Source organism: Neomonachus schauinslandi, chromosome 1 (genome assembly GCF_002201575.2).
Source record: "Neomonachus schauinslandi chromosome 1, ASM220157v2, whole genome shotgun sequence".
NCBI lineage: Eukaryota > Metazoa > Chordata > Mammalia > Carnivora > Phocidae > Neomonachus > Neomonachus schauinslandi.
Genome location: NC_058403.1, coordinates 127,471,546 through 127,489,093, shown reverse-complemented (window position 1 = coordinate 127,489,093; position 17,548 = coordinate 127,471,546). Strand labels below are relative to the sequence as shown.

At 41.0% G+C, this 17,548-nt stretch overlaps 1 protein-coding gene across 1 annotated transcript in view; it reads left to right on the top strand.

Moving 5' to 3' along the window:
- Positions 1 to 17,548, top strand: part of NEK11 (NIMA related kinase 11) — a 230,692-nt gene that overhangs the window by 161,625 nt on the left and 51,519 nt on the right. The window contains exon 13 of the mRNA XM_044915659.1: positions 12,490 to 12,550. Coding sequence (XP_044771594.1) covers positions 12,490 to 12,550 — 61 coding nt within the window. The remainder of the gene's footprint in view (positions 1 to 12,489; positions 12,551 to 17,548) is intronic.

The window sequence follows — 17,548 nt, the reverse complement described above, 5'->3', positions numbered from 1 at the left end:
TCTAGCTCTGTGAAAAACTGCTGGTGGTATTTTGATAGGGATTGCACTAAATGTTTGGATCGCTTTTGGATAGTACAGACATTTTAACAATGTCTGTTCTTCCAATCCATGAGCATGGAATGCTTTTCCATTTCTTTGTGTCCTCTTAAATTTCCTTCATAAGTGTTTTATACTTTTCAGAGTACAGATATTTTACTTCTTTAGTTAGGTTTATTCCTAGGTATCTTATTGGGTTTGGTGCAATTGCAAATGGCATAAACTTGTTTTCTTTTTCTGCTACTTTGTTATTGTTATATAGAAATGCAACAGATTTCTGAACATTGATTTCATATCCTCCAACTTTGCTGAATTCATGTATGCGTTCTAGCAGTTTTTTGGTGGAGCCTTTGTCTGCAAATAGTGACAGTTTGACTTCTTCCTTGCTGACTTCGATGCCTTTTATTTCTTTTTGTTGTCTGATTGCTGTGGCTAGGACTTCCAGTACTATGTTAAATAGTAATGGTGAGAGTGGACATTTTGTCTTGTTTCTGACCATAAGGGAAAGGCTCTCCGTTTTCCCATTGAGGATGATAGTAGCTGTGAGTCTTTTGTCTATGGCCTTTATGATATTCAGGTATGTTCATCTATCCCTACTTTGTTGAGGGTTTTTATCAAGAATGGATGCTATATTTTGTCAAATGCTTTTTCTGCATCTATTAACAGGATTATATGGTTCTTATCCTTTCTTTTATTAATGTGTACACCACTGAATTCTTTATGGTTGGGAGATTTTTATGTTTTTCAGGAGTCAGAATTCTCTAATTATACCAATAGTAAGTTGACTAGGGAAACAACAGAAGTGGTTGGCTATTATAGGTGGTTGGGTATTTTTTTTTTTTTTATGGCCCAGAGAAAGGCTTCAGAATGTTAAAAAAAAGTGTTAACTCAAAGCTAACATTTAATTGAATTTTTGATTTCCAGTGTATGCAAGATCCAAAATATTAAAGTATCTGACACAGAAGACCTCAATGATAAATGTGATTCTTTTGAGTTTTGTCACTCTCTCATTCATGAACATATCTAGTACTATACACACCAAAGTTCTTCACATATTTCTCGAATGAAAACAAGAGTAAAGGGGGGAGATTTTGCTATTGTTTCAAACATATATTATGTATAAAGTATCTAATATATTAATATCTATGGTTTTAATGTAAGTTCTATAGTTAACCCCCCCCCCCACACACACACAGACACACATGCCATACACATCCCACTATTTTAAATGTAAAGCTGAGCAAGGAAAAGGCATCATGTTCTGGAAGCCATGCAGGGAAGGAGAGATGTCTTAGTCTTAATACTTAAATAGTCCTTAGTGGAAATCATCTTGATTTTTTCATGAAGATGACTTCAGAGTTGTGAAATATAACCACATTGTAGTCAATTAAAAGTATATAAACTCAGGGCACCTGGGTGGCTCAGTCATTAGGCGTCTGCCTTCGGCTCAGGTCATGATCCCAGGGTCCTAGGATCAAGCCCCGCATCGGGCTCCCTGCTCCGCGGGAAGCCTGCTTTTCCCTCTCCCACTCCCCCTGCTTGTGTTCCCTCTCTCAGTGTGTCTCTCTCTGTCAAATAAATAAAATCTTAAAAAAAAAAGTCTATAAACTCATATCTATAATACCTTGCAACAAATATCATGATGCCAAGTGATTCCACGTCAGCACAGTGGGGGTTTTGCCCTCCAGACGGTATTTGAAAATGTCTGATGACATGTTTAATTGTCACAACTTGGATGAGGGAGAATACTAACAGTGGTCCAGGGATACTGCTAAACATCCTATAATGCACATGACAGTACCCCACCCAAAGAATTACCCAGCCCAACACGTTACTAGTGCTGAAGTTGAAGTCTTGAGTTAACAAAATAGGTGCTTATGGAAATTCTTCCCAGCTTAAAGTAACATTTACACTAATTGACTAAATGAGAATCTTTCTAGTACAATCCTCATGGTGGGCTCATAAGTAGACTATCACCAATCATTCATACTGGCTAAAGTTTGCTCTTGGAATTGTGGTCCATGGGCCAGCAACATCAGCTGCTGTTGAGACCTTGTTAAAATGCAGAATCTCAGCCCTATTCCAGACCTGCTGAATCAGATTCTGCATTCTTAGCCAGATCCCTGGATGAGTCCTGCACACAGTGAAATTTGAGAATCACTGGGTGAGAGGACTACATATCTACACCTCACCTCCAAAGCTGATCTGTGACTAGAAACAGGCCAAGAGCTCCACTTCTTAGAAATATGAAATAAGATCGGAAAGCCTCCCTCTCACAGTTGTGAGGTAGAAATTACCCCATGCAAGAGTTTCCTGTTAACTGTTTCCATTGCTCCTTTTAAGCTTTTCTCCACAGGTCAGCAATTAGAAGGAGAGTGAAGTGGTAACTAGTTTACTGTGGTGATCACTTTGTAATGTATATAAATGTTGAATCACTATGTTGTACACCTGAAACTAATATAATATTGTATGTCAACTACACTTGCATTTAAAAAAAGGAGATTGAGACATTCATCGAAGCACACTAAATTTTAATATTCAAATTAACACAGGCTATGATACAGATCTGCTTTCACCAAATGTGAGTTACTGATTCCAAAAATACTTTTCCAGTTTCATCCTAAAATCCCTTTGGGTATCTGTGACCTATGTTTGCGAGGCTAACGTATAAAAATCCTTTCAGTTAACCTCTGCAGAGAAAAAAGCAAAAGCATGCTCCATCCTTTTTTTAGAAGTTGCTCCAGAATCTAAAGGTTCCTGATTCTACTGTGAAGTAGCAGGATGTAAGTAACTACATGTAAATCACTGCTAGTTAAAATGCTAGTGCTTGCTAAATGTTTTAAGGAAAGTGATTTGAGGGCAGTGGTGGGAAAGTAGCATTACTTTTTAATATCAAAGAAAGAACTAAGGACATGTTTTAATTGAAAAATTAATTAGGCATTTTAGAGCTGAGGATACTAAAGCAATCTTTCCTCCAATGAGAGGAATTTATGTATAATAGAATAGAGGTTCTCACAGTAGAAAATTTTTACTTGAACAAAAGAGTAAAGACAGGTAGCTTGCAGAAGTTCCAGTACTAATTCAGTAAAGACACTGGGGATCCTAGAGTGTATAGAACAGGAAGCTCTGTTAATGTATTTATCCATGTGAGGATTTCCAAAGAATGTTCCTGGGACTTCTATAGAATGAACTGGGTTTCACGGGCAATTAGGTTTGGGAAACACAATGTTAAACAAGGTTTTAGATCTTTACTAGAAGGCCTTTCAGAGCTTTCAATATGTTCATGAAGGTTATGAATCTCCAAGATACCATAGACCACGTTGCCAAGACATATTTTCATAGATTCCTTTTAAAAAGTTCTTTGGCACATACTTGGTAAATGTCAGTACATGTTGTTTAGTAAAACAACATGTTGTTTAGTAGCAGCAGGTATGCTTTCTATAAATTGTGTTGATGAGGTATAGTTTCATTGAGGCCAAGGTAGATAAATTTGTGACCCAGAGAGTAAAGGTCCAATTCCTTATGGGTCATTGGCTCTGCAGGACAAATAACGTGGGGCCTGCAAGAATGTGGAACTGGGAAGGATAGTGAACCAGCCCCAGGAAGGACCAACCACGAAGCAAGGAAAGCCTGAGAGACTAATGAGTAGAAAGCTAAATTTGGAACGAGAAATTCTACACCTGACACTTGCGTGCTCCACAGGAGGCTTTTATTCCTCAGTAGTTGTGCATCCCACAGTGCCTAGTGGTGTGTACCCTGCTGTGGTCACAGGGAAGGAGAACTTGGAGCAAGGCTTCAGCCCACAGTGGGCTCATCTTCTGAAAGCACATTCATCATTTTGGGACATTTGGAAGGTAGCAACAGGAAGTTTCCCAGAAGACTCATGAGAGGGATTTCACCAAAGGAAGTTCTGGTTTGCGGGTAGCCTGTAAGGTCCTATCTGTCTCTGGGGTCAGCTCAGAAGGAGTCAGAGAATAGCCTTATGATAGAACATCTGAGAGCCAAAAAAAAAAAAAAAAAATGACAGCAGCAGAAGATGCACTGTCAGGTGGCTCAGAAGGAAGCTCTGCAAATAAAAGCCTCTGAAAGAATTGAATGGGGGAAATGCATTCAAAGTTTGCACAGGATTGAGAACTCTGAATTTAAGTAAAACCTGCATGGTGAGGTAGAAACAGGAGTATTCTGTTTGTTGTCTTGGTGTGGCTTTTCTTTCATCAACATATTCAAAAAAGGTTTATTGATTGCTTCCTGTGTGCCCAGCTCTGAGCTAATAATTACTCAGTGGGCATGGTCCTGCACTCACGGAGCTCACAATAACAAACAAAACATTAATTTTGTCTTTGGATAAGTGAATCAAAAGAAACAGAGCACCGCAATAGGGCTCACTAAAGCAGTGGTGGAAATGTGATTTAGATAGGTGCTCAGTGAACTTCTGAGCCGGTGGTGACAGAACGTCGAGATCTGAAGGATGAGGAAGATAGTCACTTAAATATATGAGGCCAGAGCATTCTCAGCCAATGAGAAAGGCCCCAAGGTGCAAAAGATCCTGATGCGTTTGAAGAAAAGTGAGCAGTGTGACTGGAGCATAGTGAACAGGAGAGAAGGCGGGAAGACGTGAGGTTGGAAAGATCAAGAGGAGCTGGATCACACAGGGCGTGGCAAGCCATGACAGGATTTCCTTCTGCATACAGGACTGTATTCCATGCACAGCAACAAAGCAGTGGCTCTTGTGAGGGAAATGGATTAATGTGATGCCACAGCAGAGCAGAGAAATAAGGAAGTTGTCGGGTGGTCCAGGCGAGAGATGATGGTGTGGCTCGAGCTATGGTAGCTGTTGGATTTTCATTTGTTTACTTTTAATGTGTGGCTCTTTCTCTTTTAATAGAAAAGCAGGGCCTTTGTCCTGGTTTCCCAGTTTGGCTTCTGCGATCCCACCAGCCACCTGATGGTGGAGAACGTGCATTGCAGGGGAAATAATGGGGGAATTTACTGCTGAAAGAGGATGGTCTGGGATACCCTGGGACAGAAGATCATCCCTCCTAGCCTCTGCTCATGCACTCTCTTATCTCCCATCTATGGAAATGGATTATCTGTCCCCAAAAGGTGGGCTAAGCCTGCATCTGTCTCCCTCATCTTTGTATACATTTGGCGCATAACTAGTATTCAGTAAATGTTTCCTGAACAGAATAAACTGGGTAATGGAGTAACACCTTTCTGTGTGTGTGAACTAAATCTTTCACCATAACTAGCTCTGAGATGAGGAGATAGCCTGGATTATTTAGTCAGACAGAACTTGCTGATAATTAAATGAGAATCTATGCAGTGTGATTTTTACAGCTCTGTAAAGATACCACCTGATTTTCTCCTTTGACATTCTTGCTTTCTGCTGACTAAACTTTTGCTATTAGAAATTCATTCCTCTGATATGAGGTTGTATCCCTTATTGAAACACAAATATCCTGAGATAACACACGAGCCTGGTCAAGCGTCTTGGGCTTTCGTGGATCTACCGTATCTTTTCTTGAAAGAAAGCAAATTTTTGTGAGAGGAGGATGAAACAAAGTAGGAAGGAGCTCCTTGTGGAGAAAATGCACTCCTTGGGATGGGTGGGAACATGAAGTAAAGGGTGAGAACAGAGAAAAGAGGACAGTTTCTAAATGTTCACAATCTTTGGCTCAATAATTCCACTAACCTAAAGAAATAATATTACACATGGGGCCAAGATTTATGTACAAAGATAGTCACTGCAATAGTACTTACAACAAAAAAAGTGGAAGCAACCAGATGTCCAGTGATGGGGGCATGGTCTGTGCTTGCCCTCTTGCCACCCCTGCTTCCTCTGACCTCAGCCGCACCGGCCCAGCAGGGGTGTCTGGGCAGCCGTGGAGGGGACACACCTCCCCTTCTCTCAAAGGAGGCTCTGGGTTGAGCGGGGCCCTGCCGCTCCCCGTCCTCCAGCAGCCGCCCGGCCCCCTGATGCTGCGGTGCAGTTCGGCTTTTGCCAGGCTTGGTCTGGAGCCCTCTCCCAGTGCAAAGCGTTCAGCAGGGGCAGGCCGGGGCTGGGCCCCGGTGGGTGGGAACCCCGCCGCACACGGCAGTGGGTGCCTGGACCCCGCAGCGGCGCTGAGCAGCGGTGGACTCTGGGGCCCAGTGGGGCTGGCTCTTGTACATAGCTGGGGCTCGGGGGCAGGCCCCCCTCCGCAGAGCCTGGGTGTGAGGACACCCAGGCTCTGCCCTCAGCTAAGGGAGGAACAAGGGCATGTGCTGGGCTCTGAATGATGTACAAAAAAAAAAATGCAATATGGCTCTACAGCACAAGATTATGCTGCTATTCAAATTATGTTTCTGAAGAATTCTTAATAGCATGGGATGAAAGTCCAAACAAAAATGCATGGGTGTCTGTGTATTCCATGTATACCATACATCTACAGTATAATTTCAAATATCTGAAAGATCTATGTAGAAAAGACTGACTAGATGTGGGTGTATATTTTTGTGAGTATTGCGTCAGTAGTGATGGGTTTCTTTGGTGGTATTTATTTTCTTTTGATAATTTTCTATTCTTTTCCAGAATAAAACATAAATATGAATTATTAGAGGACGTATTATTTTTAATATCTCTATGTAAACATTGTTTCAAAGGCAAGGTTGCCCCAGATGTCATAGCTTTCTCTGTGGCCGTTGAGCAGGTGCTGCTAGGTCTCACGTACATTACAGATCCCACTGACCTTTTCAGAACAGCTACCTTTTCCCCTGAGGAGCAATTTCAAGTTCACTGGCCAAATTGCTGCATCTGTTTCTGGAAAAAATCTGGGTGTTTGACTGAACTTGAATCTGTGGGACAGTTTTTCAGAACTGAGTCTTACCTGATGTTCCTCCTTCCTCAAAGGCCCGTTCCTGTTAGAGAAGTTGGTGGTTCTGGGGGAAGGAGGCTTGAAGAGTGTCTAAATTCATCAGCAAAAGAACCATAATGTCATCTTCACAGCATTTGAAATTTGGCTTTCTGGCACTTGGCTTAAATGAGCGCAGGCTGGTGGCACTGTAATTTGGCTTCTATCTGGATGTGGTTGCTCTCTTAGGCCACTTAGCTCTGGCACAGATCAACTTAAATTGTGAAACAGTGAGGAAATGCACAGGTTCCAGTCAACAGCATAATCCCCACATTGTACCAGGCATAATATGCTCCTGCAAGGTGTTTTCCATGACTGAACTTCTTGCCAAAGTACAAATGCGGCGCAGAATAGCGGGAAACATCTTTAAAAAGGCATGGTATTCGTTTCCATTTTTCCTCCTTTCTCCTGGGGGTGGATATATTTCTACTGGGGTCTTTTATGTTCAACTAAATGGTAATTTCTGCAACACAAGGAATGAGTTTATTGCTAAATTAAGTTGCAACACAGTAAAACAAGCTCTTTAACGCCTTTCCTAAATTATTTGATGTAAAAAAAAAAAGGAGAACCTGATCTTTGTAATGAGTTGTCTCTTTTTCAAAATACAGAAAGTTTCATTTAAATGTTAAAAAAGTACAGTTGGCATCTTATCTAATTCTGTGGCTTATTAATCTATTAATGTCATTTATTTTGATCACCAAGTTGTTCCAGATTTAACCAGTAGAAAAAAATACATATGGGGAGATAGACCTGTATGTAGATAATCAGGGGAGCTTTTGCCCCTCGGGAGACATTTGGCAGTGCCTGATGACATGTTTGATTTCCACATCCCAGGGTTGGATGTGGAAATCCACAGAGGGATGATGGGAGTGTTTTATTGGCGTCTAGTGGGTTGAAGCCAAGAATGCTGCTAAGTGTCCTGTAATATACTCAGAATTATCTGGCCCCAAACGTCAATGGCACCAAGGTAGAGAAACCTTGGTGTGTATAAATAGATGGGGGAATGAGCATGTAAACATGGCACACTGACATCAAGGTGAAGGGTATATGGGAATTTTGTATGGCTTCTGCAACTTTCCTGTAAGTCTAATGTTATTTCAAAATTTTAAAAAGTGTTCAGTGGGTACAGTTGGAGTTTGGGTCTTAATGCCCAAATTAATCTGCATCTTAGAGACAGAAAGTGACTTGTCGTTTGTTGGGAATGTAAGTTGAGCTCAGTCATTGTCCATGATCTCTGGGGCCCCAGTCTTCAGGGCGAGAAGGGAAATTGGCAGAGCTCATGGCCCATGACTGTGTTTGCTTACTCCACCAAGGGAATGCACAACCTTCTTGTTGAGGCCGTATTTAGACAGAGAACTGATGTTTTGCTTCAAGTTCTCTTAGAACCTGGAGTTGGAAGCCATTGATGAAGAACCCACCCCTCTGCACCCAGCCCCTCTGTAGCTGCATTTTGTCCCCAGGCTGCATTATATTGCATATATATATATATATATATATATATATATATATATATATCTCAGCAAATAATTATTTTTGAGTTTTTTTCATGAGTTTGCACCCTGGTTCCTCCAGTAATATTGTGAAGCTCTGTTTGGGTATGGAGCCCTGCCTTCTACTATGTTTGTATACTGTAGTGACTAAGAAGAATTCAAGCTCCGGAGAACACCACCTGTTCCACCTCTTACTAGTTGCATGAACCTAGTCACATTATGGAGCCTATCTGTGCCTCAGTTTTCTCAACGATTAAATGGGGAGAAAAATAGCACCACTTAGTTGAGTTTAAATGAATTAATACATGTAAGCTGGTGGAACAATGGCACATATTAAGACTTCAGTAAAAGTTAGTATTCATTCATTCAATTGTATTAGAATTATTTCTGCCCTCCCCATAAGGGTTCCCTGTCCTCTGTGTTAGGAAGATATAACTGATATGTCCCAGCCATCCAGATGCCTCCTACAGCCTGACTCTGTTTCTTGCCATTTCTGTTTCTTTGACTCAACGTAAATAGTTATTGGGAATCTCCATGTTCTGTGGCAGGCACAGTAATTGGGACTTTTTAATCTTTTATGTCTCTGTTCTTTTCCCATCCCATCCTGTTCTATCCAACTCTCTTCTTCCACCCACTGGGTATTTCCAACAAGCCATACCCTCTACTAAAGGCTTTTTATTATTTCATTTGTTTTTCATAAGAGCCCAGTGTGAGATAGAGGACATTATTCTCATTTTACAATGAAGGAAAATGACATTTGGAGAGGTTAACCAACTTGACTGAGGCCACAGAATTAAAAAGTAGTATGCTTTTTCTTCTACTTTCCCAATAAGGATGTACTTTGAGTGGGGAGAACCCTGCTGTCCAACTAGGGTTAGACTATGATTTAAAGAGTCAATGCCATTCTTCTGTTTCACTTCCTTGCAAATCACTGAGGCTGGAAGAGACCTGCACAGGTGAGCATTTAGCATTTGCCATGCTCCCAGGGCCATGCTAGGTGCTGGAGACATAAATACATGAAACACTTGGTCAATGATCTCAGTTTATTTAGGGTCTCAGTTATCTTTTACTGAGTAACGAAACGCTCCAAAACTTAATGGCTTAAAACAGTGATTTATTGTCTCTCATGATTCTCTAGGTAGGTTGCTTGGACCCACTAGACAGTTCTTCTGTTCCATGTGATGTTGTTTAAAGTCACTCATGTGGCTGCATTTAGCTGGGAGCTTGGCTTGGGGGGTCCAAGATGGCCTCACGCATATGTCTGACAATTGATGCTGGCTGTTGGTTGGGGGCCTCTGTTTCCCTCCACATGGCCTCTCATGCTGTAGGGCGTCTCACCATGGTGTCTCTCCAGTAGAAGAGCCTGGACTTCTTCACATGGTTGTTGGCTTCCAAGATAATAAAAATGGAAGCTACATGGCCTCTTAAGGCCTAGTAATAAAAGCCACAGAACGTCACTTCTGCCACATTCTGAGCCCCAGAGCAAGTCACAGGGCCAGCTTAAGGGATGGGGAAAGAGAGTCTAACTTTTGATGTGAGGCATGGCATAGGAACAAAGGGATGGGAAGGATTGTTGTAGCCATATTGGAAAACAATCCACACAGTCACTGTCCATCTAATTCTTTGCTGATGAGCTGGGTTTTAGAGCTGGAAGGCCCCTTAACCATCAGCCAATTCAACCCCCTACTTTCACAGAGGCAGAAATTAAGACCTAGGAAATCAAGCCACTGGGACCAGGCCAGCACACTTAGTGGAGGAGCAAGCGGGGCTTGCCAGGTTGGTGTCGTCAGCTGTGTGTGCCAATGTGTGCTTTGCTTTTCCTCCAACAGAGGATGTCTCTGCTGGGTTCCTCTTTGAATCAAGGCTGTCCCTGCTAAGTTTGGAGACTACAGGGGGTGTAGAAGAAGGAAGGGATCTGTTTTTTCCTCTTCTGAATCTCCCTCCCTATTCCTGGGCTGGACACCAGGGTCTTTAGTTAGTGCTTTGACCTCATTGACCAGCATTGACCAGACATACCTTCTTCATCATTGCCTCTTCTATACATCGGAACATGAAATGTTGCTGGGTTTCACCACATGCATAAAAAGTGGCTGCCCAAAACCTACCAGATGTTATATTATGAAACAACACATTTATGTAATGTGTTATTATACCACAGTGCATTTTTCTAAAATTCACAATTACTTCAGTATGAAATGTGTTGCTTGTTTTGAAATGGAGCAGATGAGCCACAAATTATTGATTTCCCTCAGTGTACCCACAAACCTGAAGATAATTAAGTGGTTCCATTTTCTCGGATCATTATGATGCTACTGTGGATATTTCCAGCCTCCTGGATAGAGGACGGGTATTTATTTTGTAATAAAGACAATATTTGTTGCCAAATATAGTTCTGGGATCCCCCCAGCTCTCATGAGGGTATCTGACTATTATTGAGGGTTAAGGTAAATAAAAAGTGCAATTCTTAGATTTATGACCCCTTGAAGACCATACATTTCCAAAGAAGAACTGGTAGAGACACTCCCTAGGAAAAAAATATTCATTTGATTTTTGATATATTGAATAGATTATAGATTGAATAAAACCCTTTTCCCCATTCTAAGTAGCATTTACTATTTTGTAAATTAAATAAGTAATATTTGTTTATTATAGAAAATTTAGAAAAGACATAAGTACACAAAGGAGAAAATAAAGATCATCCATAATCTTACCTTATAGTCAAAACCACTATTAACATTTTCAGTGTATGTTCTTCCCATCAGAGAGATAGAGGAATAGATCTATAGATTGATAGAGATGGAAAGAGTGAGATATAGCTATACATATAGATATAGGTATTTTTCTCTTAAAAAATTGGATCATACTACACCAAGATAAAAAGCTTTTGCACAGTGAAAGAAACCATCGACAAAACAAAAAGGCAGTCTGCTGAACAGGAGAAGATCTTTACAGATATATCTGAGAAGGGGTTAATATCCAAAATATATAAAGAAATTATACAACTCAATACCAAAAAAACCAAACAATCCAATTAAAAAATGGGCAGAGGGTTGGAGAGACAGTTTTCCAAAAGAGACATACAATGGCCAACGTGAAAAGATGCTCAACATCACTAATCACCAGAGAAATGCAGATCAAAACCACAATGAGATATTACTTTATACCTGTCAGAACAGCTAAAATAAAAAACACAAGAAATAACAAATATTGGTGAGGATATGGAGAAAAAGGAATCCTCATGCAATGTTGGTGGGAATGCAAATTGGTACAACCACTGTGAAAACAGTATGGAGGTTCCTCAAAAATTGGAAACAGAATTACCATAAGATTCAATAATTCCACTACTGGGTATTTACCCAAAGAAAACAAAAACATTGAAAAGATATATGCACCCTTATGTTTATTGCAGCATTGCTTACAATAGCCAAGATATGGAAGCAGCCCAAATGTCCATCAATAGATAGATGGATAAAGAAGATGTGGTGCATATATATATATATATATATATATATACACACTATATAATAGAATATATATAATAGAATATATATATATAATAGAATATTACTCAGCCATGAAAAAGAAGGAAATCTTGCCATTTGCAACAACATGGATGGCCCTAGAGGATATTATGCTAACTGAGAAAAAGATAAAGTCATAAAAAGACAAATACCACATGATTTCACTCATATGTGGAATTTAAGAAACAAATGAGCAAACAAAAAAAAGACAAAAAACTGCTCTTAAGTACAGAAAACACACTGGTGGTTGTCAGAGGGGAGGTAGGTGGGGGGGTGGATGAAATAGGTGATGGGGATTAAGATTACACTTACCTTGATGAGCACTGAGTCATGTATGGAAATGTTGAATCATTATTAGTACACCTGAGACTAATATAACATAGTATGTTAATTATACTTCAATTGCAAAAAAATTTTTAATGGGATCTTACTGTCAAATAATTTTGCCACCAGATTTTTTTGTTTTGTTTTGCCTAAATGTGGCAAGACATTTTTTATGTCAATAAATATTCTTCTGTCATACATGGAAGTAAATCCCTCTTGTTTTGACAGGACAGTGATATTGAAGCACTGGTCGGGTGTTTGGAAAATGTCCTGGGTTGCACCTCTCTAGGTAAGTTGCTTCAGATTCCAAAATGTAGTGCTACCTGCTGATTCTAATGGAATATCTGAGGAGTAGAAAGCTTGGAAGGAATCTTTTTTTTTTTAAGATTTTATTTATTTATTTGACAGAGGGAGCATAAGCAGGGGGAGCAGCAGAGGGAGAAGGAGAAGCAGGCTCCCTGCTGAGCAGGAAGCCCAATGTGGGACTCGATTCCAGGACCCTGGGATCATGACCTGAGCTGAAGGCAGATGCTTAACCGACTGAGCCACCCAGGCACTCCACTTGGAAGGAATCTTACAGATATTTCAGTCTAACCTCTTCATTTTATACAGGAGGAAACTGAGGCCAACAGAAGTTGGAAGTCTGGCCCGGGGCCAGGCAACTCAAAGTTTATTACTGTAAGTGACTGGCAGTCTCCAAGGATGAAATGGTTGGAATTCAGTGGTCCATTGTGATCAAATGGTGGCCTGGCAGCACATAATAGTAGACTTTCCAGGTTCCCCGGAAGAGGAATCTCCTATCTCACTCTTCTGTAGAAACAGATTGCATTCAGTCAAGTTGCAAGGACCATCACTCTGAAGGTCAGCCAGTCCCTGGAAGCGATTTGGTCTGGAAAACAAAGCTGAAATTTCTTTAGCATTGTCCGTCTCAATAAATGGGACAGCTGTGCTTTTACTATTTCTTAGTTTCTCCTTCTTTTTCTTCAATCTGAAAAAGTCCAACTGTGGAAACTTCTAGCAGTAGACAATAAATTGTCACACCTGACATGGGTAGAAGGACAGAGGATATACAGGCTGAGATTTTTTTCTTTGAAATTCGACTTTGGGTTTTTAAAGTTTTTAACTGCATGACCAAAAGCAATCTCCTCACAGGGAATGGCAGGAATAAAGATCAAATGCTCAAGTATGCAAACATTCACCACTATTTTATTAGGAGCTTTATGCACAGTTTATATCCTTTTCGTTGCTTATTCCACATCTCTGTGTACGAAACCTCGGTCATAAACATTGCTCCTGGGTTTTTTCTCCTGATCATAGCCCTACAATCTGTTCCACTGCACATCAGTAACACTTACTGGGTACATTTAACTCCCAAGTATGGATTTGAAGACCAGGAAGGCTTTCCTTTGGCCAAGTCATTTTTCTTCTCCAGACCTTGGATTAGATCAGTAAGGTTCAGACTGGGTTCCTTGGGGACCTCCAGGAGCCGACAAGGCTCTGAGCAGCTAGAGAACAGAAACCCATGTCTACACAGCTCATCTGTGCTTCTCCAGAGTCTGACACAGTGTCTGGTGCAGAGGAGGCCCTTAACAGATATTTTTAAATATTTTTAAGAGAAATGAGATGCACACCCTGCTCCTTTACCAGCTTCAACCAAAATAGTTTCACTCTTTTATCTGTTTTATAAATTAGACTTATACATAGGGCTATGTCTTGAAAAAGATAGATTCCACTGCAAAAAAAGAAACTAACACTGGATCAGAGAGATGATATCTAAATTCCCTTTTAGACTGTATGCTTTTATAAAAATGAGCAGTAGAAACATGGAATAAAAAATGCATTTATCTCTGCCTGGAGCTCCCCTCAAATGACAGAAAGGGGACAAAGCCGTATAAACTTACAGGACAAAGGGAACAGAAGAGATGGGAGCAGGTGGGAGCTGTTAGCTCATTTGAGAAGCTAGGAAGCAGATGGATGCGTGGTGAGCAATTTAGAAGACGGACAAGGTGAAAGCTACATGCCTAAGATGTGTTCAGGTAAGGAGAGCAGCTAAGGGGCAGGCTAGCAGACTCTGAGATGGCGGGGCTCGTGCTTTCGAAATATCTGTCTGGGGAGGTACTCACAGTGGGACCCTCATCCCAGATGAGAATATTACTCTCAGAACTCCGGGCTTACAGCATTACACAGAAGCCATGAAGAAACCTCCTTGTGCAGTGTTATAGGGATGAGACCGCTCGGGGGCTAGTACCTGTTTTGCTCTAACTACATTTTGCGGGGAGATTCACAGATACCGGAATCACTGTGGCATTAATATATGTCAGAACATTAACAGGATCCGAGGGACAATGTAAACTAAAATGTGTCAGAGTATAAGCCTTGTAACATAGAAATGAAACCTCTGTGGATTGAGTGAGGCTTTACTTACATTCAGCATCAGCCTATGCACTTTGGAAATGTCTGATGCTTATGGAGCAGTTAAGCTGTTAAGTATCTCCCACAAATATTTTCAAGAGCTTCCCTGAACCCTCAACAAGAGAGGAAAAACAACAGGTGCAAATGTCCTTTCTGGTTATTCAGACCGCACAAATTTTAACTTTGCAGCCCTGAAAATGTTGTGTGCCGTGGTTTGACCCCAACCCAACCCCAGATTTAGTTTTATTTCTATTTAAAACAGGGGTAGTGATATTTTCCCTGCCTGTATCAATAGGGAATAGAGAGAATGAATGAGTTAGCATTTGTGTAGCTTCAAGAGATCCTGAATTCAAAGGGACCCTTTTGAATTCCAAGTTGAGTATATTAGTTTCCTCTATACATCCAGGTCATTTTTTTTTTAAGATTTTATTTATTTATTTGACAGAGAGAGAGACAGCGAGAGAGGGAACACAAGCAGGGGGAGTGGGAGAGGGAGAAGCAGGCCTCCCGCCGAGCAGGGAGCCCGATGTGGGGCTCGATCCCAGAACCCTGGGACCATGACCCGAGCCGAAGGCAGACGCTTAACGACTGAGCCACCCAGATGCCCCCATCCAGGTCATTTTAAAGCCTTTAGATCAGTGGTTCTCCCACTTGAACATGCATCAGAATCACTTAGAGGGCTTATAAAAATGCAGGTCTGGTGCATGGCCAACAATTTGTATTTCTAACAAGTTCCTAAGCAGTGCTGATGTTTCAGGTCCAGGCCACATTTTGAGAACCATAGCTTTAAAGTCCTTAAGCCCTGAAATTCTTACTGTGCGCCCCACACCATAGCTTTAAAGTCCTTAAGCCCTGAAATTCTTACTGTGCGCCCCACACTATTTTGTTATAGTCCAAACAAAATATTGCTAAAGTATAAAATAAAAATTTTATTTATTAAAATTATAATTTACCTCTAAGCTAAACTGAAAACAGCTCCTTTCTACACTTTTCCCCCTTTATGTGATGCTGTCTGTGTGCTGGGCTATTTGGCACCGTATACAGGAGTTACTGAGCTTCCCTGGAAGCAATATTGTATTTTTGCCTCATCCTCAGCATCTGCATCAGACATTTAGGGAGGTCTGGTGGGCTCAAGGCACTGTATGAGGTTTCAGATGTTGAGACATATTTGGAACATGGTCTCAATCACCAGGTAGGGTCCCGGACAAACCAGGCACAGCTTTGTAACAATACCAGAGAGCACCACTAGGTGCTTCTTTCACACATAGAGTTTGTTGTCCCAAATGGAGGCACCTCATTTCTGAAGCCCTAAATCCCCCCTGAAATTTCCCATGGCATATAAGACACAAGGCCAGTCATGAACAGGATGTTGAGTGATCCCAGGTGGAATTAAGAGAGGGAGGGAGAGCAGAAATTAAAAAGAGAGCAGAAAAGGCCAGAAATCAGAGCCTGGGGGAAATAGCCAAGAATGTAGGCCATTTAACCAAGGGCAGATACATTAAAACATGAAATTTCCATGGTTTAAATGTGTATCCTGCCTTTCTCCCCCTCCCCCGTTCCTTTCTTCCCTACAAATGTTTATGAAGCATGTACAATAAGCCAGATATTACAGAAAATGACGTCCCTGTCTTAATGAGCTCCCAGTGTAGTCAGGGAGGCTGATAATTACAGGGCACCGTGATGAGGACTACACATACTGTGAACAAGGAAAGTGGAAGACAAGGGTCCACTATGGGGATGCAGCTTGGGGAGGACTTCACAGAGGGTGAGGTTTGTAATTTCTTGCGTCAGTGAGGGCAGTACAAGATCTTTTTTTTTTTTTAAGATTTACTTATTTGTTTTAGAGCGAGTGAGCGAGAGAGAGAGAATGGGAGGAGGGGCAGAGGGAGAGAGAATCTCAAGCAGACTCCTCGCTGAGCTCAGAGTCCAGCTTGGGGCTTGATCCCAGGACCCTGAGATCATGACCTGAGCCGAAATCAAGAGTCAGAAGCTTAACTGACTGAGCCACCCAGGCACCCCAGGGCAGTACAAGATCTTATTCACTGTAGTATTCTCAGAGTCTAACATACAGCCTGGCACACAGTATTTTTTCAATAATCATTTGATGAATGAGTAGAAAGATGAATAGAGTTGACAAGGGGTCGGAGGGGGGTCGTATTCTCTAGAAAGGATCAAACAGCATGAAAGCTCAGAGGTAGGAAACAACTGGGTATATTCATGGAACTATCAAGAAGTTTGGTATTACTGAAATAAGGTGTGAGAAAGGGATCAGCAAACCTGGCTATGTAGGGCTAAACCCATGAATAATCTTGTATGCCAGGTTAAAGAGCTTGAATTTTATCCTGTGGATTAGGATACCACTGGTTTTTAAGCATGGTCAGAAAAGATTACCTTTAACAAATGATAAGGAGGTAGCTTTGAAAGGAGTGACTTGAGATAGGGAACTGGTTATGGGCTCTCATTACACAGACAATAGGTAGTATTACTATAATAACTGTTCAGGCCCATCACTATTCAGTAAGGACAGAAGATGCCCTCTCACTTCCTTTTCTTTGAACTTAGAAAAGAAAATTCTGTCTCCATATTTCATAGCGACCAGATTATGAATGGCAACATATGAAATTTAACATTTTTAAATGTTTATGAAATTGGCTGTACTTCTAGAGAGAGAAGTCATCAGCAGAATGATATGAGTCCTTAGCAAACTATACTTTTATAAGAAGGCTTATTTTGTAGATCCAAACTGGATGTTCTCACAGAAGCAGTTAGAATATAACAGATACTTCAGAACCTCTCTGCCCATTAAGATCCCCTTAGTGTGTTGTGTTGTCTGATCAGTTTGGCTTTTTGAAAATTGTTACCCCTCAATTCTTCC